The sequence below is a fragment of the Mytilinidion resinicola genome (genome assembly GCF_010093595.1).
Source record: "Mytilinidion resinicola strain CBS 304.34 unplaced genomic scaffold BDZ99scaffold_1, whole genome shotgun sequence".
Classification (NCBI taxonomy): Eukaryota; Fungi; Ascomycota; class Dothideomycetes; order Mytilinidiales; family Mytilinidiaceae; genus Mytilinidion; species Mytilinidion resinicola.
Genome location: NW_022985437.1, coordinates 3,345,513 through 3,368,306, shown reverse-complemented (window position 1 = coordinate 3,368,306; position 22,794 = coordinate 3,345,513). Strand labels below are relative to the sequence as shown.

Below are 22,794 nucleotides of genomic sequence, written 5' to 3'. Positions count from 1 at the left end.
AGGCTACATGAATTAGAAAGGATATATACACATGCAGCAATAGTCTATTCACTCTCTTTACTATAGCTAGAAGCGGAAAGCTCCTAGATGACTACTTTTAATTGCTGATTAAAAGGAACGCTGTATACACTATTATACCAAGGTCTTACACCCGAAGATCCTCCCGCTGCACCAGCTCCTTCACTATAAACAGCCTTCTCCTTAGGAGTAGATAGAGGGCCATCCTTAAGGGCTAGTTGACTGTCGGAGACTAAGGAAATAGAGCCCTGGGTCGCTGTTAGGGTGCCTGCTTGTCCGGTAGAAAAAGAGGTCCGGTGCTATATTGGTGAATTAAGACCGTTATTTAACACTACTATCGCCTAAGCGATAACCTAATTGGTGGAACAAAGTTGTTACGAGCCGAAGCTAGCTAAATGTAGGGGGGGTAGTAGGAAGAGAAAAGGGGGGTGGTGCGGAGAGAAAGGGGGGTGGTAATTAAGCTCGTCCTTCTAGGACCGCTATTTCATGCATGACAATAGCATACTGGAGGGCCTCGAGCGGTGCTAAACAAGCGTACACAAGGATAAAAATAGTGTATATATGTCACAATTTGTGACCTGCCACTTTCTATTAACACTTATCAACCACGCTGTTATATAGGTGCACCTGTCGACCACTGCTTAAAGCGCGTTAACGAGTGTCTACATAGCCGCCTAGACTGAAGAGCTTTTATCCTTTATATATTTCCAAAAATACATTAAAGCACCCCAAGCAGCGGTAGACGCGCATGCACACCCATGTAGAATAGAGTGCCACCTGCTCTATGCCCGCGTGCCAGAATAGCAGGGGTGCCGGACGCGGCCTAACTTCACGGTGGAGCTGTCATCCGCGAATGCCCCGACTCAACGTCGATTCAACGTCAACAACAATACCCATTCACTGCCACCGCTCGTTTTCTCCGCCTTCTTTCTTCATATCCTGTCTTGGTCTGCTCCAATACTCTGCAGCGGCACATTTCACATGAGTGCTTCCGACCCTTCCTGCCGCCCTGCCTCGACTCCTGGCGCAGCCTCATGCATCCATGAGCTACAACCGGCCACCCCCCCAACCCACTCCCAACCCCGGCGGCACCCAGTATAATGTCCGCGACGCAGCTCTCCTCGGCGCGTCCTCCGCCTTCTCCAAGCCTCCCGTTAAGCCAAAGCCGATAGGCCAAACCTATACTGGGGGTGGGAATGGGGCATTGACGGCTGCAACAAGAGCAGGAGCATCACATCAGTCGTCGCCCGTACAGAAGCAATGGACGGGAGGCAGCTATCAGTCGCAGCCGTCTCCTTTACCGTGGTCTGTCAAGTCGAATGGCTCTAGCATTCTGGAGCTCCCTCCTGACCCTCATTCGAATCGAGCCTCGTCACCCTCGAACATCGCTGCAAAACTCGCCGCGGCACGGAGCACCCCCTTGAAATCCAAACCCGAACCTGCCCACTCCTATTTCACACCGCTGAAAGCTAGCGATACGGAACACGAGGATATACTGCCTCCCGCCGGGATGATCGGGGATGCCAAGGCACGGCTGAGTCTGTCAGCTGGCAAGCCTCAGCCTCAGTCCAGGCATGACAGCCACGAGTCGAGTGTACCCATACCCCAGGATTCGAGGCGGAACTCAGAGAAGACCAAGGCAACGGACGATGCTTCTATACTGCCTACCAACTCTCTGGTCCAGATGTTCGAGCAAGCACGCGCCAAGACCCCTACCACCTCATCGAGTACCACCTCTGTTCTGACGTCTAGAGGTGCACCGCCGCCTGTAAAGTCACCAAAGCCACAAAGGAAAATTCCATTCGCTATCCCGGACGAAGCTGCGTCCTCAGCAGAGCATCACAGCATTCAAAATACAAGCAATACGGCCGCCAAACCAAAACCAAAGCTACCCGAGTTAACCACTACTAAGGCTGGTGTAGGACGTCCGAAGCCTCCTACTCCGCGAAGGCCTCGACCAAAATCGCAAGAAATCAACACGTACCATTCTCCTAGGTCCTTGACTGGTTCTCTTGATGAGGAAACCCGTTCTTCGAGGCCACGATCAGTGTCCATAAACGGGAATGATGAAAACGACTCATCGCCTACGTCGTTCACTTCGGCACCAGAAACGCAAGCAGAATTAAAGTCGAAACCCAGCCTTCCACCGCCGCGTCGAATCGGAACCCGTAAACCTGATAGCAGATCAGAGTCAAGTTCAAAACCACTCGCTCCTAAAGTACTACCGCGATCCAATACGGCAGCTCAGGTTGGCCGTCTGACTGCACCGCCAGAGACATTCCCACCGCCTCGCGCTACGGCTGCCCTCACGTCTCAAAGCTCCGGGTCGTCCATGTACCACTCAAACTACCAACGCGCTTCCCTGCGCCAAATGACGCCCCACATCACCGGTGATTCCCTCGCGAATGCCATGGTGGGCGCCGCCCTCGCCTCCTCTCGAAATGCATCGCCCGCACCATCTCGCTCTCCCCTTCCACCCCTACCTATTCGCAATCAACCACCCAAGAAGCATCACCATCACCCCTTCCATAGCTCCCGATCGCCATCTCCGACCAAATCAAAGCCTGGACCAGGCAAGCTACGCACCACTATGCGCAAAGAATCCACGTCCTCTGAAAGCGAGGACTCTGACGAGCGCTACAAGCGCAAGGGCAAACGTGTTCTTGGCATGGGCCGCAAGCACCCGAACAAGCATCACGAAGGCGACCGCAAACGTTGGCGCGACGTCATCACCGAATGCGAGCGAAAGCGATACGAAGGCGTGTGGGCTGCGAACAAGGGCTTATTCATTGTGCCTGATACCTCGAAATCGCCCTCCCCGAACCGGGTCGATGCGGATCTTGACCCTGCGTGGGACGTGCACGCCCTTGTTGTGAGAGATGTCTGGGCTCGTAGCCGTTTGCCGGAGCATGTGCTCGAAGAAGTTTGGAATTTGGTTGACTCCAGGGGAATAGGGAGGTTGAGGAGGGAGGAGTTTGTGGTCGGCTTGTGGTTAGTGGATCAAAGGCTCAAGGGGAGGAAGCTCCCACCGCGGGTTACAGAAAGTGTATGGGGGAGTGTGAGGGGGGCTGGTGTAAGGGTCAAGGTAGGGAAAGGCTAATATGAATGGCGTATAGAAGGTCGGCACCTTGGCCAGATAAGGTTTGATACCCAGAATCGTAATTATTGAAATCTAGAGACTTTCATTCTTGTCGTGGGCTGCTGATAGTGAATGGGGTCTGGACATCGTCAGTGCTTCGGGTAACCTAACATTCGTGGCACAAATCCCACCTGGAGTATAGCGCCCGGCCGCCACAGGACTCATTCATTCACCACTATGGGCTTGGCGTGATTCAACAGCAGATACGCCCAGTCTTCGCTATTTGCAACTTATAAATCAATCGAGGCAGCTCTCCAACTTTTACATACACACCATCCACCTTCCACACCACTCTATCACCAGAACCACACTCACACTCACACCAACACAGGCATGCCTCGGCAAACACGCAATACAGAGGACACCAGGGCCCGGCGCGGTTCTGTGAGCACGGCCCTCTCTAGCTCCAGTCGGCCTTCACGCCACTCAAATGCTTTAGTCGACTCCGCGGAACAAGAGGCATTTGCTGAAGCCCGAGTCTCGCGTTGGCTTCGGGATATGCCTAGCGTACCATCTACAGAACCACAGCCTCCATTGTCTGCTCCGCAATTCAATCCCGCGGCGCCATCTATACCCACGCTCTCTCCATCTCTGCGACAGCACCCGACCGTTCACACTGGCTTCATCACCCGCAATGAGCTCGACGCGCGGCGCCCTGATCTACCCCAACGCCTACATGGTCTGGCTGGATTTTCTTTGTGGGCAAAGCACGACAAGACGTTCAAAGCCCGAAAAATGGAAAAACGTACTGCTCGACCAGGCCAGGAGCCGAATGGACTTTCAGAACCACGCCCTGTGGAGACCCATCACTAGACAGCTGCCGCCGCTTTTAGCCCTTTCGGTGAGCGAGTTGGCCAGGCTCCTTCAGATCGACTCATCTCGCCGGGCCGTCCCTCGCCGTCTTTACGACTACTGGATCTACCTCCGCGAATGCCACATACGCCTCAATATTCTCGCTCGACATACGTGCGATCAGTTCTAAAGGGAAGTAACAGCAGAACCAAAAACATGTCTATGAGTAGACCGGATTCACGTTTTCAGACATTCATTCAAGCAAACCAAACTGGAACTTCTGTTACACAGACTCAATTGTGGAATGGTGATTATGGCTATGGATACGACCGAGTCTTCGTCGCATGGTGGCCGAACCAATCTACGTGCGTTTTGATCGAAGAACGTGTTCTACGTATTTCTCCCCTACAGATGGACATATCGACTCCCCTCGACAAAGATGTCGCATTTGTCGGCTCTTCCAGGAAGGCATCCCTAGATTCTTCCATGGCTATCTTTCTAGATCATCACCGACAAATGCTCCAACGTTTCAACCAACGTAAGTATGGGCTTATCCTTAAGCGACTTCACGATATCGCTGTTCACACGTATTTTCGAAAACCGTGGCTAGTTAATTGTCCTGGGGAGTTGGTAGATCTCATTGCACAAAACTTGCCTCGGGCCGATTTCCTTGCGTTCCGCGCCACTTGCAAGGACATTCACCAGAAGCCTGTACACCGGCTGAAGACCCACTTGAAGGAGAAAACATTGGTGCTACACAGAGCATCGCGTGCGGGACTAAACTCGCTTGTCGATCTAGCCAACTATCCCGACTTTGCGTCTCACGTTCGGAAAGTCACTCTCCACATCGAGGACGACACATTCCTATGGGGCGATGTGATTGAGCCTCCTCATATGATCTATGGGGATCTGTGCCTTATCCACGAGCCACCTATGTGGACACAACACTTCAATTCTTCCCTCCTTTCCAAGGGACAACGCGCCGTGGATCTTGGAATCCTCAAGGCTTGTTTTCACAAGCTTCCAGCCCTCGAAGAGATTCAATTTGCTGATATTCCTCATGGCTGGGTACACCCTAAAAATTGTTCTGTTGATCTGCACTCGCCGCTTCCTTGGCTGAACGCAAAATATTGTGCCAAGTGCAAACGCCATCCTTTCGAGGAGCCGAGGGGTGAAAAATGTATCCATTACAAAACCTTTCTAGAAGCTCTTATGATAATCGCTTGTAATAAAGCAGCTTTTTACTGGGCTGTCGGTTACTACAGCTTGCCTTCACGGATCGCCAGCCACGTTGTCCACCAACCAGAGTACGCGAAATTGAAGCTTCCTCTGATAAAGTTATTGCCACTCCTGCGCAAAGTCACAGTCTCAAAACACCTCAATGTATCTCTCCATCACGAAGGCATCTATAATATCTTATACGCTCTTTTGAAGTCCGCAACAAACCTCCAAAGCCTTGCCATTGATGCCTCGGATGTAAATTTCCCGATACTGGCGAGGAATCATGCACTCCGACGGCAGAGCTATTGTCCACCAGGACTCTAACCTCGCTGACATTGCAGAGGCTTACGATCAACGTCGATATACTCCAGAAAATTATCAGCATCTGTAGTCCCACGTTGTTAAGCATTTCCTTGGAAGGGATCTATCTAGCCAACAGATCGTGGGTTATACCTCTTAGCTCTCTCTTAGAGTGCAAAAAACTAAACAACGTGTTCATCTACGCGCCGGGAAAAATGATAGTGCGTGATAAAGTAGTCCCGATTATCTTTGGGAATGCTGTATCTCGGGCAGAGCTGAGGGCGGCCATTGCCGGCCACCAAGCGGGGTTGTTCAAGATATGGAGGTTCAAGGAGATGTCGGCACCGGAGCAAGATCGTAATGGAGATCTTGTTGGCTGGAGGTTTAGTGGCTCTAATTTAGAGACGGGGTTGATGTGGATGATGCACAATTAAAATTTTCTTAGGGTTCGTTAGCGTTTCATAGCTCTTAGGCTTTTACGGTACTGGAACACAGGTTTAGACACTCCTTACATCCGCATGTGGTATTTTGATAGGCCTTTGAAAATCTAAATACAAAGTAAACGTCTACGCAGTGGAGATAGGGCTACTGCTTGACTAATTGAAGACATGCTAGCTAGAGGACTCCTCACAATGGTGTCGGGCGGGCAAGAGTTGAGCCCGGGCAGTGGGATGTACGTGTGGGAAAACTCAAGAGCTAATACTGTATAGGGACCCAAATACTAGATGAATCGCCATAAGCAACCTCCATAAACCCGTTATCGGCGAAGCCAGTCTTAATCATGACGCTTTTACTTCTTTTCGTCAATGATATAACTTACTCACACTTGACACGCCTACTTACTGTGGCTTAGCTATAATATTTGAGGTGCCTACCTAAGAAGCTACACTTATCCTAGAGTCCCACGTGCCATCGCATGCCGCGCTAACGTACCTCCCGTAGACCCTATGTAAGGAGCAACCGCACATTCTGCATCATGGACCTCAGCCCCGCCTCGACATTCTCACCTTCAAGCCTCCACCCCACCAAATCCCTACTCCTCTCCTGCTCTGGTGACGCTCGTCCATCTTCTACCCAACGTTTGAAACCATGAATATCCCTATCATGATAAGCCTTCAGCTCAGATTCAGAGATTTCGTCACCAAATACGACCGCGGCCAAGGTTTCGACGCCGACCGTTGTTGTCGGTGCGTGAATGCACACGTCCGCGAGCACCTTGCAATCTAAGAGCTGAAGGAGAACGTCATCACAGAAGTCGAGTGTGATACACATACCCTTCAATCGATGGCGTTGCAGTGAAGGAGTATAACGGTCTAGCAAGTTCTCCAGGTCCGTTCCCGTCATAGCGAGAGTTTGGAGAGTTAGGGAGTTAAGCCTATACGAGCAGAAGGTGTTTACAAACGGCGTCTAGGGGAAACTTTGTGTCGAGCTATATGGGGCGACGGAAGGGTCGCCTTCAATAGTTAGAACTCTGAGCAACGGCGACGAATCCCAGAGCTGGTGTAGAAAGTTGTGATGAGGCACTCCGGGGATATTTGTCGTATGTTTGGCTCGGAAGGTTACCACTCGGAGTCCAGAGATGTGGGCGCGGACAGGAAAAGGGAAGGTTTGGCCCTGAAGACCTCGAATGAGAGACTCGGCAGACGACAAGGGCAGGCCATAGTGACCCGTGGTCCAGTAGAATTCAGCCTGGCTACATGCAAGCGATGCCAGTGCACCGAGCATCATAGTGAAATGGTGGCACTGCTCGCCAGCGGGATCCGGTATAGCGCGGCTGCACATAGTGCAAAAGTTCGCCGTTAGGACGGGAACTTCGTTTGGCATTAACACATGGTTGCGCTGTTGTACAGAATTGAACGGGTCGGCGGCTTACCAACTCTTCCGAAATGGGGGGCCGTAATTGATCTACTCTCCTTCGGTGCTGAAGAATCGTCTTTTGAGGAGGCCTTCAGGGTCCAGTCATAAGGGAGATCAGTAATCTCAAAAGTATCCAGGGCAGGTAGAAGACGAAGGCAGATGAGAAGCAAAGTCAGGTCGACAGATCGTTGTTCCAGTTCCAGGCGTGGGTGGTTGAAATGCTGCGTCCAGTATCCATGTTTCCGGTCACCATAGAGGTCGCAAAGGGGCGCAAGTGCGGTACCCCAGACGAACGTCGAAGTTTCTATATGGATGGTTACTTTACGAATTCGAGAGGCAAAATCCGGATAATGGGCCAGTTCGATTAGGGATGCTAGCCCTGCTCGAGAATTGGTCGTCATGGCTACCTTCTTTTCTAGCAGGTGACTGTTGTTGAGATGGTAAAGGGTCTTCTGATGAACATCTTTGCAGGCAGTCCTGAACGACAAGAAGTCATTCCGGGAAAGGAACTTGGCGACAAGATCTATCAACTCCGCTGGGCAGTTCAGAAGCCATGGCCGTCGAACATAGGTATGGATTGCCATCAAATGGGTCCTAAGGTGAATCATCTGACTATACGTATGAGCTGTCGGCGCCTGCTGTTGAACAGCGTTCATGAAAGGGCCCGGAGGCCTTGAACGGTACCCTCGTGCTGCAGGTCGCGGGATACGCTCGTTGAACACGACGGTAGTAGATTTTTCCAACATGTTCACAACAAATATCCGATCGTTGTTGTTGGAGGTATTCCTAGGCGGCGAGTTGGAACGACGAGGCGGATGGGGCGGTATGGTGCGAAACGGTCGAGTTCGCAAATCAGGAGGTTTGGGTGCGGACGTTGGGGCACCATTACTAGGTAGTTGCGCCATTGCGATAGAGGTGGTTTAGAGAAGCTTCAATGGCGTTAGTGCGGGCGGCGGGGATGTTGATTTGTCGACGTGAAGATAGTGTAAGGTCTACATAGCATAAGGCCCTTGAAATTGGCTTGTTCTGCCGCGACGGTGAATTGTCCAGCTTTGAGCGACAGCGTTGCCGTACGTCATACACGACCGACCCGGTCAGTACCTTTCGAAAGAATCGAAGTCCAGTCTACAGTGTCCGAAACGATACATTCGCAACGCTAGGACACTAGAACCCCCAGAAGTCCTCCAATGTGCTGCCTACAATCTCAGCTAACGACGTCATTTGATCACACTCGAGAGGTGTATTACGGTACTAGGACAAAACTTTGAGCACGCTGTTTTTTCATGTTGTCCCGATTAATGACGAGGTGCTGAAGCACTACTAACCCTGGCAAGTAGGGCGGGTATCAGCATGAGAAATCTTCCTGATTCAAGGTCTTAGGGACTTTACATCTTATCAGAACTTTCGGAATACGCGGAAGCACCTCCTACGGTGGTGAGCAAGTGTACCAAGTCTCTTGACAAGGCAATATAGAACCAACCTTTACAAAATCACATATTAGCATTAGTAAAAGAATGCGTTAACATGATAGCTAGCAGAAGCTTCAAAGGTGAGTAGGTGAATTCGCTGAGCGAGCTTTACCGTTTCAGTAGTTCCTTACCCCCAATAGAGTCTAAACTCTAAGAAGATGTGCGTTATGTACCAGAAACGTCACCCCAGCTGTAATACTAGGACCGCAAAACCTCCAGCCCACTAAATCCCTATTCATCTCCTGATGTGGTGCCTCCCGTCCCCTCTGTCGCCACTTCAGGAAGTGCCCGGGCCGGTACTGGATCCCCTTCAGTTCAGCTTTGGACACAGTATCGCCAAATACCACCATCCCCCAACTGTCTACCCCCCAGCAGATTTTAGATGCATGGATGAAAACCTCTTTGAGGGGCGCTTTGTTGGTCAAAAGGTAGCTGAGTGCCGCGCTCCATGTGTTCAGCTGGGACACAAGGCAGACACCTTCAAGGTGGATGGTCGAAAGCGTAGTAGCATAGCGTACAAACAGGGTTACCAGCTCCGGTGCGCTCAGCTTCAGGTCCTGTAGCACGAGTGTTGAGAGACTGCCAGTCGCCAGACGAGACCCTACTGGACCGCAGAGCCTATGGGTCTTGGAGGGACGGTGTGCTACATCTGCACCATCAATGGAGAGTCTCTGCAGGATTGTTGAAGCACCTAGGAGTTTGAAAATGAAGTTGTGGGCTACGAGTGGACCATCAGTTGGCAAGAGGTCGTCAATGCCTTTGTGGCGGTAAATCTTGTAAGATATCTCCAGTAAACCGTGCAGTTTAAACGTTGTGGGAAGGAGACTGCCGAGAGCATGGGCGACATGGTTCGCCATCGTGGAAGGAAGTTGATAGACACCCATCGACCATACCAAATCGGATTGAGACCGGGCGAGCAAGACTAGGGCATCTAGAAAGACCTGGAAATGGATGCATTTCTTGGAGGCTCTATTTTTGAAGGGAGGCCTCTTGCATATTCCGCAGTGCTTCGTCGTAATAGAGTACGGTGTGTATGCACCTACTGGTTTGCCTGCTTCTCCCGCCCTGGAGTTTTCCATAACTTTTTTATACAGCTGTGCCGCTCTCGAGAGCCTGTCATCGGCTGTACCTGGGTGAGGACCCCCATTTTGGACATGGACATTTGAAGTCCCAATAGCGCTCTTCGACTTCTTCACAGCTTTCTTGGCTTCCTGGAGATCCTTCCGGGCTTGAGCATGTTGAACGGGGATCCAGCCAGAGGGAATGTCAATAAGTTCGACAGTTTTCAGAGCTGTTAGCTTGCTGAGGCATACTAGAACTATTGCAAGGTCGATGGCGCGCTGCTCCATTTGCATACTCGGGTTGTTGAAGTGTTGAGTCCATAAGCCCTCCTCGAAAGCAAGTGCTGGATCCCCAAAGTAATGCTGCAAAGGGCTGATCTCCTTGCCCCAAAGGAATGAGGAGTCTTGAACTTGAATTGTGACCTGCCGGACTCGAGCTGCGAATTTTTGGTGGCCTGCGAGCCCAACAAGCGAATTAAGGCCTGCGCGAGAGTTGGAGGCTAGAGTGAGAGTTTTGTTGGGTAGGTGGATGTTGTTGAGGCGGTACAATGTCTTCTGGTGGATGTCCTTGCAAGTAGATCGAAATTCCAAGAAGTCACTCCGACTCAGGTGCTGGGAAATGAGATCTACTATCTCCCCGGGGCAATTAAGGAGCCATGATCGTCGAATATAGGTATGAACTGCGATGTCATGGGGTCGCTTCGAAATAGGCCATCTGGAAGTAAGGTCAAGGAAGCGACGCAAAAAGCCGAGAGTTGATTTGCTCATTAGGGAAGGTTGTGATAGGTTCTGTGGTGACTGCGAGCGAGATATGCGTTGCTCTAGCAAAACACTGCATCTGTCCACCCAACACGCAACGAAAATCCGGTCATATCCGTAACCTTGGTCGCTACCTTGATTAGGAAAAGCCAGTTTCTTTCCAGGACGGACTCTGATATTAGGTAATCCAACTAGTGGGATATTTCGATCCTGCAGATGAGACAGGCTCAACCCATGCTGATGCGGGTTGCCCTCTCGTAAATCGGATGGGCGGAAACCAGGACGATTTGAAGGGCGTCGCAAGGAATTGGACTCCGACATTTGATGAGAAGTTGGGCTCGGGGGCAAAGGAAGAGAGTTAGTTCGAATAGGGGTCTGCCTCTGGTGATGGGTGGTGTGGTGGTGTGGAAGGTGTGAACAGTGTGGATGTTGAGTTGGGGTAACGTCCGTTTGCAATGAGGCCCTTGAATGACATTGGACAAGGCTTAAATAGTGGGCTTGGTAAATCAAGGCCTCACCATAATAGTGAATGGACTATTCCTGTCTTTGGACGTGCAGCCACCTGGCTGAGGAAGCTGCTTGTCGCGTCCCCAGATTCACCACGTCTGACTAGCACCTGTATCTCCGACCTCTTCCCCGAGTCTTAAACTTTCACTCTTGCTGTCAACAACACCGCTCTGCAAGACTCCCCACTTGTTTGTTACATCGTGGCAGACACTCCGCGACGCCCAACATATCTCGAGGCCACAGAGCAGCTCCTACAACTACGCCTGCGAAATCTGATCGGTCTGCAATGGAACCCCCAAAGCGGAGACTGTCCTCAGGCCTCGACAGAACTCCAAAGCGGCAGCGACAAGAGCATCCTGCTCCGTCCAAGCAACTTATCCTTCTCAGACACCACCAAACAGCTGTCCACACTTACGTCAAGAGGGCGTGGTTGCTCGACTGCCCCGGAGAGATCGTAGACACCATCTGCACGTTTCTCGAGCGAAACGACTTTCTCACCTTCCGTTCCGCTAGCAAAATCCTTCATCAAAAGACCCTCTTCCATCTGAACAATCGACATCTGAAGGAAAAGCGGGTATTTCTTTCACCTACCTCTCGACGCGGCCTGGGCTCTTTGGTCGAGCTCGTCGATTTTCCCGAGTTTGCACGTCGAGTTCACGAAGTTACTCTCTATATTCGTGATTGCTCGTTCCTCTGGGCAAGCGAAATATACGGCGAAGCCGCTACAAGACCGGGAGAGGGAAGATGGGCACAACACTTCAACCACACGCCAATGGAGCTGGGAAAGCGGGCTGTCGACCAGGCGCTGCTTCTCATCTGCCTCCAGAAGTTGCCTGAATTGGAATACATCTGCTTCGAAGATTTCCCTGAAAGCTCTGAGAATGGCCAGGAGGACCTCACATGTGCTACTACGTCCGCAGTCTCAAACCCGAACGGCGACGATTTCGAGGACTGCTTCTCACCTCTACTTCGCGACGTCACAAAGTGGAACAGCTTCAATGCCGACCCGACTCAGTTCGTAGTCGGGGTACAGAGAGTGACCACCAGCGAGCCCCCTCTTCCAGGCGCATTTGTGAATCTTCACCACTGCAACAAGTGCGAGAAGCCTGCACGCATTGGCCAATGTATTCACCTTGACATGTTCGTCCGGGCCCTCACCGTGATGGCCGTCGACAAAGACCACCTTTTCCAACTTCTCCACTACTACGACGTACCTGCTTGCGCCAAAACTTTCACCATGACCCACATATGGGACGACGCTCGCGGCGCTCTATCTACCCAGACTTCCTGCCTCAACCTCCGCGAAATCCGCCACCTGGGGTCCGTCAGACTTCCAGAACTTACGCACAAACCGGTCTACTTCCTCCTACGCCGCCTGTGGAAGTCCGCACCAAACCTGGAGATCTTGTACCTAGGCGGCCAGACGCCCAACGTGGACCCTCCTTGGTACAATGGTCACGTTTCGCCACACGAGCCGTGGGCCCGCACCTTTTCGGCAACGCATCTTCGGGGCATGGGTCTTACAAACGTACTTGTGCATATCAAGGCCGTTGAGGGCGTCCTAGCGCGCTATGCGGGCACGCTTACGAGCCTTGTTTTCCATGGCGCGCAGCTTGTGCGGTCTAGTCGCTCAATCCAGAACTTCCTGGGCACGCTGAGGGGCTGTATGGCGCTTGAACATCTCTATTGGCACGCGGTGTGTGTGGTGCAGACAGATGGGGGTCACGGAGAACAGTTGTTTGAGCTGGAGGGGGTGGATGCGGTGTGCTTCGGGGATGAGGAGAGCTGCCTTGAATTGGCGACATTCTTTGAGAATAAGGGGGGAATGGGGAGGTGGGCGTGGTGCGGACTCGGGGTGGAGGTGCCGGAGCCAGAGAGGCGTAGGGACATAACGGGGTGGTTATTTGAGGGAGAAGAAGTAGTGGCGGAGGGGGTGGCGTGGATGCAGGCGGAGGTGGGAGTATTGGGCTGGTGATGGGCGGTTGACGATGTTTGGGGTGGCTCCATAGCTCTTCGGAAATCGAGATGGCATGTCAGTCCTGTGAGACTATGATTCACACGGTTGCTCATGTATTGAGCTGCAGCCGTCTGAAAGGCCTCAGCGAGCTTACCTACCGTTCAAGGCGATAAATTCTCAGCGCTTTGGGATTTCTTATAGCTCCTTGAGGCACTACAAGAGGTGGCAAGACAGTGTACACAGATATGGATGAAGCACTATTAATCGTCCAATGCGAATGCTCAACCGCAGGGTACTCTTGATGTCTTGAGATGAGAATTGTTACCCACTTAGCAGCATACGATGGTCATGGCGAGGATCTCATGAACCGTTGTCTGTCAGAGATGGGATCAGGAGGCCGCCCTGGTCGATGCGGGGACCTGTGGCGGTGTCAGCACAGCCGCTTCTTGGCACCCCAACTTCAAAACCTTTCGTCCCGTCCTCATCCGCTTCCATCGATGCCAACATCTACATTTCATGTCTTTCAGCGAGGATGCAAGGCCACTGCGGCCAGCGCGGTATGAAGGAGAAGATACCAGCGTAACAAGCAAGGTTGAGTTGCGCGGATGGTACACGTACGCAGTCGCCGCTGAGGTCTTTGCGGTTTGCGGCACCGGTATGTTGGCTATTGAGCTTACCGGATCACTCGGAATAGCTTCATTGACAATCATATAGGCTCATTCCTTCCGGTCACAATGGAGCAGCTTGCTCGAGAGGGAGGAGTGCTTTGGTCCGATCGCAATTCGTCTTGCGTCTCTAAGGCCTCCGATAGCAATGCTGCGGGTACACCTTCAAGAATTGCTGCGCGAGATTCGACCAACCAATGCGTTGTCACTATTCTTGGATCAGAAGTTACGTCGTCCAGCTTTGTCATGTATACTTTCTCCATTGCCGTGCTAGTGCAAGCGATTGCAATGATATCCTTCAGCTCATTTGCAGATCATGGTATGTGATGCATCATCTGTCGTTCCTTTGCGGTACATCCGACTCATTCAACTCAGGCCCGTATCGTAAGAGGATGCTCCTCGCATTTGGTTTCACCGGCGGCGTTACAAGCATGTTATTTCTATTCATGACCTCCAACACCCTGGTCCTAGCGTCTTTCCTGGTCGTGATAGGCATTACCTGCCTCGGGTCCTCGTTTACATTACTCAACTCCTTTCTACCGCTTCTCGCCTCCAATCATCCTCTCGTGAGAGGTCGAAGGTCATCGGATGTAGCCTTGGATTCATTACCTTCGAATGGAAGCCGGTCACGGTCCGGGGGCCGCCTTGGAGGGCCACGCAGGTCGGTTTCGAACGAAAGCAGCGCCTACTCTACGAAGAAAGCATCCTTAGAACTTCAGCTCTCTGGTCAGATCTCCTCCAAGGGCGTAGGAATCGGCTATATTGCCGCCGTTTTTGTTCAATGTCTCAGTATCGGGCTTCTTTTTGGACTATCGAAGACGTCTCTCGCTGCCTCTTCAACTACCATACTTCTTAGAATGGTCTTGTTTTTGGTAGGGGCTTGGTGGGTTGGATTCACTATTCCGACAGCATACTGGCTTCGCTCGCGTCCTGGTCCACCTCTGGAGGCCGCTGTGGCTGGACGCGGAGTAGTTGGCCGATCGACCTTCGCATATGTAGGATTCGCCTGGATGTCTGTTTGGAGGACCTTCCGAGAGGCTATCAGGCTGCGGCAGGTACTCTTGTTTCTCATCGCATGGTTTCTTCTTTCTGACGCGGTGGCCACCGTGTCCGCCACGGCCATTCTATTCGCAAGGACTGAGCTACATATGAGCACTGTGGAGGTAGCCATACTCTCGATTACTTCAACCTCATCCGGCATCCTTGGTGCGTTCAGTTGGCCAAAGCTATCCCGAAGATTTGGGCTCCAAACAAATCACACCATCATCGCTTGCACTATTCTCATGGAGATTATTCCCCTCTACGGGCTTTCAGGATACCTTTCCTTCATCCAGAAGTTGGGAGTCGGGGGCTTTCAGAATTCATGGGAGATTTTTCCTCTCGGGGTTATACATGGGTTCGTCATGGGCGGACTGTCATCCTACTGTCGGTCTTTCTTCGGTCTTCTCATCCCGCCGGGCAGAGAGGCAGCTTTCTACGCTCTCTATGCAGTCACCGATAAGGGCAGTTCCGCGGTCGGCCCCGCGGTTGTAGGGAAGATCGTAGACTCATTTGGCACCATCCGTCCAGCTTTCGTCTTCTTGGCAATTTTGGTTCTTCTTCCAAGTCCACTAATATGGATGATTGATGTAGAGAAGGGTCGGTCTGATGCTATGAAGTCTTCAAGAGTGAACAAGAGCCAAAGCGGCGACTACAGCGGTTTGCAAAGTGATGTGGACGAATGGGAATTGTCCGATGTCGATTCGAAGGATGAAGACGATGACGACACTTACGAAGGTGAATCTCAAGAAGCAGCACGATTGATGAAGCGAAGTTAGCCATTGGATACCTCGACTTGATTTGCGTAGTTCGCTGGTCTCCACTGTGTATATAGCATGAATCCCGAATGACACCTTCGACGCTTTCACTTCTGAGGTTAAATCTCTAGACAGCTAGTCTTACTGACCACGTTACAGTTTAGTTGACCATGCACACCATTAACCTGGTGGGCAGATGTCATACCTCGACACCCCATTTGAAGCCATGACAGCTCCCTCGAGAAAACGTGACGTACACCTATCTGCCGCTGTGCTTCGCGCTTGCAGCAGGCGCAAAATTCGGTTTGCCAAATTCATCCTTGTTCAGAACCACGCAGCATTCTGGGCAATACCATACTGCCGTTTGAGCAGGTGCCTTTTCCATGCCCATGCACCCAATATGAAACCACTCGATCGGGCACTAACGTATGTGTTAGCAACAGACTACAATAACATGAATGAGATGTCTAGCAACGCTTACACTGTCATTTTCGCACGCCACCATCGTGCCATAGCTGCCATCCCTGCATATGCAGAAACTGCCCTTATTAGGACCTATTGGCTCGTCCGGCTCTTCCGGTACGTTATCAGCTCGCCCGTACGCATCTGCTGCGACAGTGCCAAGCGGGGGAAGCCGTCTTTTCCGATTGCTGGTTCTTCTAGGTAGCTCACCTTGCGTAGTTCTTTTACCCCTGTGCATGCTGACATCTTTCCTCGGCTCCCTCCGCACTACCTGGGCTGACGCGCTCACAGTGGCAGCATCGTGGTCGCCGATCGCTAAACTTAGGTCTTCTTCGGGGTCCGCTTCTTGCTGCTCAATGATCAAGCCTGCGTCTCCCCACACCTTGTTGAATACTGCCTGTGCCTCTTGTTTTGAGATGCCGGGATATGCTTCGAAGAGGTTAGACATCTGCATGACAAGGCTGTGTAAATCGAGGGGACCATGAGCGGGAAAGGCATCGGAGGACATTCTTCCGGGATGGTGTTGGCAACGACGCGATTTTGTGAGGCGTTTCCGGCTATGGGCGCGGAGGAGGGATGTTGCGGACAACTTGTAGAAAGCGGGTTGCTTTTGAAAACAGACGAGTTACCCACCCGCACAAAAGATTGTGACGCAAAGAGTGACGAATATTTTGCAGGGCTTTGTCCGTTCTCTACCAAACAAGTTGGAAGCTGGCTCTCTTTGAAAGTAGCTACTTTCTTCATAGTTTGTATGCAGATTAACAAGCAATTCGCTTTCGACTGTCTTCCAGCTTGACCTCGCCAATTGGCCGCAGTGGCCTTGCATTCTCACAACTTGCCACCAGAGGGATTGCAAGGAGAACCGCCAAGCTACCATCTATTCTAGCCAATTAGGCGCCGAGGGTTGCAGACTTCCGAGCCCAGACATCGCAGGTCAAAGGCTCACATTCACCACCTGAAGGGTAATATATAGAAGAGACGTGCCCTGCTAATTTCGATTGTTCGCACATAAAAACACCACCCCATCAGGCCCCCATTAACTTCTACCACCCCGCCTCACCAAACTAGTCAACCCTCCATGCCTAGACCCTTCAACAGCTTGATTGCTCGCAAGTATGGCCGCAATGCCGGTCCAGAAGCTTCGACGGAGCAATCACCATCAACGCCACCTTTCCTTGGTCTCCCGGAGGAGATTGTTCAAAGCATTGCTCGAAACCTCTTCCTCTATCCCGTTTACAAAGACGACGACAAGGACCGCAAAAAGGCCGGGGAAAAAGCGCTCTTCGCGCTTCGATTAACATGCAAAGACATATACTGGAAGACCTATCACCTCTTCGGTACACGTTTCTTCTCAACAGGAACTCAGGTGCTCTTCGGCAGACATAGTCTCCATGATGGTGGCCTCTCCCTGGGCTACAATCGGGAATTTATGAAATTGTCGAAGCACCGTGAGCTTGCCAGCTTCGTTCGGAGCATCATGATTGGGCACGTGAACTTCGGACTGCCAGAGGAATATTACAGCAAGGATTACCGTGAGAAGGAGCGGTTCAGGAAAGCGGTTTATCGGGTTAAGGGCGGTATGCTGCACCACTTCGCGCGGTTTGAAGAGAAGTTCAAGATCCTGGATACGAAGTCTCTGGCCAAAGCCATGGCTCGCTTCCCAAATCTCGAAAAGATCGAGTTCAGTGACGAGCCAATATTCCACGGGGCTAGAAAGCGATGGGTACGATTAGTTGCACCACTTGGTGACGATGCAGATCAAGATTGGTGCTCAGCATGCAGCACGTTACCGCTGGCATGCCTCCGAACACGTGCGATTACATCGATGATATCCGCACTGGCTGTTGCAGGAATTAAGCCTCGAGTACTGGGCCTATATCCGAGCCTGCGGCGAAAGCTACGAAGCTACCTACAAAAGTTCCCCAGCAGCGAGTTTGAAGGGATCGCAGAGTTCTTTTCGGAAGTACGCGACGTACAGATTAGCGTCTTCGACTGCAATTGCGACTATGATGCAAAGCTCTGCTGCAGATATACGAAGGCGCCGCAATCTAGCTCGACTTCCGATTTCTTTGTACGGTTGCTCCGGTCTACGACTCGCCTCCATAGGTTGTACATCTGCCACAACATCACGAATGCGCCAACTCCATCGATCCGCAAACTGGTGGCTGCAGAAGTTCACATGCCAAAGCTGAGGACCCTTCACCTAGAACAGCTTGGCGCACGTGCTGAAGACCTTGTGATGCTGTTAAGGAGACACTCTGAGACGCTGGTAAAGGTGGAGGTGAATGCTGTCATTCTGACTCAAGGAACCTGGCAGGAGGTACTCGAGGAACTTCAAACTTGTCATAAACTCATCGACTTCCGGACCGTTGCCCCTACCGAGGGTGAGTTCATTCCAGACAAGATTCCAGACCTAGCCACGAAGCAGAGCAACGTAAAAGGACGCGTGGTTCTCTTCGGTGACGACGAGCCAAGGAAAGAGGCATTTATGAGATGGAGTGGTGAAACTTTGCACCTCGTGGAATGGCTGGCGATTGTGAACAGGCCCCCGGGAGGAGATGATGATGCAAGCGGGTGGAAATTCGAGGGTAGGGAGGTGGTTAGGACCGGTTTGCAATTTCTGCTGGACCATACGAGGTACTTCACTTCTGTCACTCTTCCCAGGGTGTAGGAGAGCAACCAGCTCCTACTAGTGTCTTGGGGATATTATTGCCTACTGTTGGCAAATATGAATAGCGAGCGCACACCGGAAACTTACCATAAAGGTACTTTTTCTAGGAATCTCCGTATCTTGGCATCTCCTTACCCCCAGGGCTCATTGTCCGTATTGATTCAGGTTATGCTGGGCGCTACAAGTTTTGCCTTTCACTTTGTTATTCCTCATGACGTTGCTATCGTATGTATAATACTTAGGGATACAAGGAAATAATGTAGTCAACTGCAATACTATTTCATTCGGTGAGGCGGTCCTCGGAAAGAACTTCTTGGGGTGAGGCGAATGGGCATCGCTCCCTCTATGAGATACTGACCTTCTATATGGGTGAGTAACAGAATCGTTGCTATCAGTCTAAGATGCATCTTGGCTAGTTTACCCACAGTTCAAAGGTAGCTGGTTTTCAATGTAATACTGCACTATCCAAGAACTCCAGAAATAAAATCCCGAACAGGAGTGCTCCTGCCAGTTTCGCGATGATCGATTTGAGATCCGTATTCAAATTACAGTGACAAGTCATAAGTCTGTGCACACGCGTTTACCACTGCTAGGGGTACCCCCCATGGAGTTTCAAAAACCAAGACGCGATGTCAAGTTCCAAGTAGTGCAAATTTAACTACCTCTTGCCTAGCTGTTTACTTACTAGCTAGGCTGCTCCTCACAGTAGTGTCAAGCGAGCAAGATTGAAGTCAAGCAGTGATAAATCCATGTCACAAAGCTACTCCTCGCCCGTGGGGTAGATCCAATCTAATACCATCTAGCCGGTGTGGTTTCCCCGTAACCACCTTTAACCCAATCTATATGATCAGAATGAAGTGCTCCCCCATGAATTTCAGGCCTGACTCAATCTCGAGAGGTCGCTTGAGTAGCCACCCAACAGAGTTGCTAGCCTGATTGCCATGCATCTGCTGTCCAGGGCGCTCATAGTTTGATCGAGGCGTCATCCAATAGCCCCAGGGAGGCCACGGAGTATCCTGATTCATTTCAATCTAGAACTGATCATTGTAGGCTTGGAAGCCTGAGTTCCTTTCTATCTCTTCCTGGTCATCAAACCAAGCACTAAGGCCATCACATCCAAGTCCCCGAAGGAAAAAATCCTCAAGTTTGGGCAAAGCCTTCAGGTCCTCGATGATCTTCTGCCAGTCCCCGTTTGGCCCAAGGTCAACACCTTCAAGGTGAACATGAGTAAGCGTTGCCTCTTGACTCTTTAACAGGTTTGACAGCCGCTGAGTATCTAACACAACGGTACGAAGGTCTAATGTCTCGAGTTGACAGAACATGGAGCTCGTGTCAAAGTTGAGCCAGTCGTAGTTCAGCCTGAGTTGCGTCTGGTGCAGGTCCTTCCACAAGTGCTTCTTCCTGCCGCTGATTTGGACATTTTGGAGGTTCGGTGCGGCCTCAACGAGCCGTGAGAACAAGCTTTGGCGTCCAGGTTTTGCAGAGCTTCCAGGGCGTAGATGCCCAATGTTGAAGATGAGGTTTTTGGCAGCTGGTGAAAAGTGATGAGAACTCTTGTGTATTGCTATGTAGGAGGATAGGTATATATAGGCGTAGAGGAGCCAAGCCAGCTGAGAGAAGGAACCCTGTTGAGCTGAAAGGTGACACATGCAAGCTGAGGAATGGCGCTAAGGATGCGCTAGTACAGTAGCGTATGGACGGCTGCCAGTTTTTGAGGGTCGGGCAATTCAAGCTGTATGGCTGCCACAAGGCACCCATCAATGCTTGGCCTGGCAGTTTGAAGTCTGCACGTAATGACCGGTAGGTTTCAGCGCCACCGTTTTCTGCGTCGAAGGATGCACCAATCTGTGCTGATAAACTCAGGTTGAAATTGATGTGAACTCTGTTGCATTGTAGATGCCGTAAAGGCGGACTATATAGAGGAGCGAGATGAACTATCCCTTAGGGCGCTCCCTTGGTCGTTCCCTTGGCAGCAAGGAAGGCGCCTAGGAAGGCGCCAAGGAAAGGCACTCCCTTTCCTTGCTGTCTTGACAGCAAGGAAGCACCACAACTCCGTAAGAAAGAGAAAGGGAGAGTAATGGATACCTAGTGAACCGTGTGAGTTGCTGATCCTAGGTTGCTGCAACCCGAGTGATAAAGTCGACGACCTCGCGCGCCATTCCACCCACTTCTGGCTTGAACCCCGGCTTATCACTAATCTCAACTGTGTGCACATTAGGCAACTTTGCTAATGTTACCAAGAGAATTGCGATGTCGATGCCGCGTTCTGTCTAATGCAGCTTGGGATAGTTGAAGTGATTGAGCTAGTTCCCTTCGCACGTCGCAAGAGGACGCTGTTTGCGGACCTCTGAGGGCAGATCGAGGTCCATATCTCCAACAAAAAAGGCGTCACTGATTGCGATCACAACCTTCTCTGTGTATTTCGTGAGATCTGGATTTTGCATCACCATATCGATGAAGCCATTCAAGCCGGCCCTAGAATCCTCTCCCAACACGACACGAATCTCTCGGAAGGCAAGAGTTGTCGTCTGATATAGTGACTTTCCGTACATTCCTCTGGAGGTAAGGCGCAGCTGCAATAGCGACTTTTCGTCTAGATGTTTGCATATTCCGTCGACCAATTCGGCAGGGAGATTGCCAAGAGAAGGTCGCTCGTCGGAGGTAGGAGCGGCATCTCGAATTCTAGGAGAAGATGTAGGAGTTTCGGCAGTATTCGTAGGATGAAGCGTGGGTGCGAGGCGTTTCTCTTGCTCTTCGGGGTCGGTGGAGTCACGTTTTCGTTTCAGTGTGTTTGGCAAAGCGGAAGCAAAAGCAGTGTTTTCAGGTCGTTGGGATGCCAATGCAGCCTCTTTCTGCAATCGGTCGTGACAGTGGACCGAAGGCCGTATATCGTGTTCTGGCGATCCCGGTATTGCCAAGTTTGATACTGGCGGTACTCCTCTCGGGGCTCCTATAGATCACCAATCATCCAGCTCCGGTGCTCTTGGTGGTCGACACGGTGGTAGGGGAAGTCGCTTGGCGTGGACAGAATGTAGGGTTCCGTTGGAACGACTTTGCGAATGCGCTCGAAAATTGCATCGATCTTGGCCAGCTCTTCGGCATCTTCCTTATGTCGTACCACCTGGACGCCCCGGCCGGCCTTGCCCAGGTCAGCGGTAGTAGTTAGGAGGAGTGTCATGGCTTGTGTCTCTAGGTTAGAGAGTCGACTCGGTGATGAGGGCTTGGTGTGCGTGCTGGCTAGCATAGGTGGTGGGAGACTGGTGGGGATTTGTGGAGGATGATGATACAAGGGGTGTTGTATAGGGCGCTGATAATAGTGTATCCCCTTCTTGCTAGGCATACACTCCCTCCATCCTTATCGTTTCACCGCCTTCTAATTGGCTCGGAGCAGTGCGGAGCTTCCTCCGGGCATTCACCTCGCGTCTATTCACACGTGATGCTATACAAGAGGACGTATGCGAGGCCGTACGTGATGCCGTACGAGAGAGGACGTACGTAAGGCCGTACGTAATGCTATACGAGAGAACTGACGTGAGGCCGTATGTATAGCTGTACGCGCAGCTGCTCTATTTTATTATATTGCTACCTGCTGTGCCTACGTGCCTAGGAGGATGCTGAAACTATCAAGACATCACCTTATAGAGACTTCTTTCCAATAAGTCTGGCCCGGCTGCATCGACGCCTGCATCACCGCCTTCGCTCGAATTCACTTCAAAAGGAAGCTCTGAGGAGTTGGCTGTTGGAAGTATATAATGTCACTTTTTTTCCGGCCCCTTAATCTTAGGCGGGGCGTGCTTTTTCATTCAACATCGGCCCGGCCACTCCAGCCAATTAGGAGATCACACGAGAGGAGGGTGGTACGTTTAGCAAGAAGGGGGGTATACCATTAGCACCGCCCGTTGTATAATGACTGTCAGGGAGTAGCGGTGAGGGCTACGGCAGGCGCACAGCACCTCTTGTATATAGCTTCACCTTCCTCAGACCTATCTCTTCTCTATCATCATCATCCAATACATCACATACACGGCATACAGCTCCTTGTTCCGTGATAATGACAATGCGGTAAATGTGTGAGCAGACGCGCGTGGTGAACGTCGTGGTGGTGACAACGACGGGCCGC

At 51.4% G+C, this 22,794-nt stretch overlaps 8 protein-coding genes across 8 annotated transcripts; 4 read left to right on the top strand and 4 right to left on the bottom strand.

Moving 5' to 3' along the window:
• Positions 1-1,060: 1,060 nt before the first annotated feature.
• Positions 1,061-3,970, top strand: BDZ99DRAFT_565532 (uncharacterized protein; the record flags this gene model as incomplete). Its single annotated transcript, XM_033727488.1, has 3 exons — positions 1,061-3,009; positions 3,489-3,541; positions 3,597-3,970. The coding sequence occupies 3 exons, from the start codon at positions 1,061-1,063 to the stop codon at positions 3,968-3,970; spliced, it is 2,376 nt and encodes a 791-aa protein (XP_033584963.1).
• Positions 3,971-6,415: 2,445 nt separating this feature from the next.
• On the bottom strand, positions 6,416-8,232 carry BDZ99DRAFT_470925 (uncharacterized protein; the record flags this gene model as incomplete). The annotated part of the gene is made up of 4 exons (XM_033721694.1): positions 6,416-6,693; positions 6,745-6,877; positions 7,034-7,281; positions 7,344-8,232. 4 exons carry the CDS (start codon positions 8,230-8,232, stop codon positions 6,416-6,418), a joined length of 1,548 nt encoding a protein of 515 aa, XP_033584962.1.
• Positions 8,233-8,939: 707 nt separating this feature from the next.
• On the bottom strand, positions 8,940-10,937 carry BDZ99DRAFT_470924 (uncharacterized protein; the record flags this gene model as incomplete). The annotated part of the gene is made up of 1 exon (XM_033721693.1): positions 8,940-10,937. The coding sequence occupies one exon, from the start codon at positions 10,935-10,937 to the stop codon at positions 8,940-8,942; it is 1,998 nt and encodes a 665-aa protein (XP_033584961.1).
• A 472-nt stretch (positions 10,938-11,409) lies between these two features.
• On the top strand, positions 11,410-13,098 carry BDZ99DRAFT_565531 (uncharacterized protein; the record flags this gene model as incomplete). The annotated part of the gene is made up of 1 exon (XM_033727487.1): positions 11,410-13,098. One exon carries the CDS (start codon positions 11,410-11,412, stop codon positions 13,096-13,098), a length of 1,689 nt encoding a protein of 562 aa, XP_033584960.1.
• A 486-nt stretch (positions 13,099-13,584) lies between these two features.
• On the top strand, positions 13,585-15,660 carry BDZ99DRAFT_432212 (MFS general substrate transporter). The gene is made up of 3 exons (XM_033717322.1): positions 13,585-13,735; positions 13,795-14,064; positions 14,121-15,660. Exons 1-3 carry the CDS (start codon positions 13,597-13,599, stop codon positions 15,560-15,562), a joined length of 1,851 nt encoding a protein of 616 aa, XP_033584959.1. The 5' UTR covers positions 13,585-13,596; the 3' UTR covers positions 15,563-15,660.
• A 218-nt stretch (positions 15,661-15,878) lies between these two features.
• Positions 15,879-16,094, bottom strand: BDZ99DRAFT_360737 (uncharacterized protein; the record flags this gene model as incomplete). The annotated part of the gene is made up of 2 exons (XM_033714677.1): positions 15,879-15,962; positions 16,023-16,094. Coding segments are annotated over 2 exons (156 nt in total), but the record flags the coding sequence as incomplete, so codon positions are not given.
• A 987-nt stretch (positions 16,095-17,081) lies between these two features.
• Positions 17,082-18,674, top strand: BDZ99DRAFT_514214 (uncharacterized protein; the record flags this gene model as incomplete). The annotated part of the gene is made up of 1 exon (XM_033724852.1): positions 17,082-18,674. One exon carries the CDS (start codon positions 17,082-17,084, stop codon positions 18,672-18,674), a length of 1,593 nt encoding a protein of 530 aa, XP_033584957.1.
• Positions 18,675-19,705: 1,031 nt separating this feature from the next.
• On the bottom strand, positions 19,706-21,852 carry BDZ99DRAFT_565528 (uncharacterized protein; the record flags this gene model as incomplete). Its single annotated transcript, XM_033727486.1, has 3 exons — positions 19,706-20,205; positions 21,007-21,570; positions 21,636-21,852. 3 exons carry the CDS (start codon positions 21,850-21,852, stop codon positions 19,706-19,708), a joined length of 1,281 nt encoding a protein of 426 aa, XP_033584956.1.
• Between the last annotated feature and the right edge of the window lie 942 nt (positions 21,853-22,794).

Bases quoted from the DNA above. Each gene is read 5' to 3' on its own strand.
- BDZ99DRAFT_432212 (XM_033717322.1), top strand. From the start codon at position 13,597: ATGTCTTTCAGCGAGGATGCAAGGCCACTGCGGCCAGCGCGGTATGAA. The intron at 13,736-13,794 runs GTATGTTGGCTA...ACAATCATATAG, and splicing joins CTTTGCGGTTTGCGGCACCG to GCTCATTCCTTCCGGTCACA. The intron at 14,065-14,120 runs GTATGTGATGCA...CATTCAACTCAG, and splicing joins CAGCTCATTTGCAGATCATG to GCCCGTATCGTAAGAGGATG.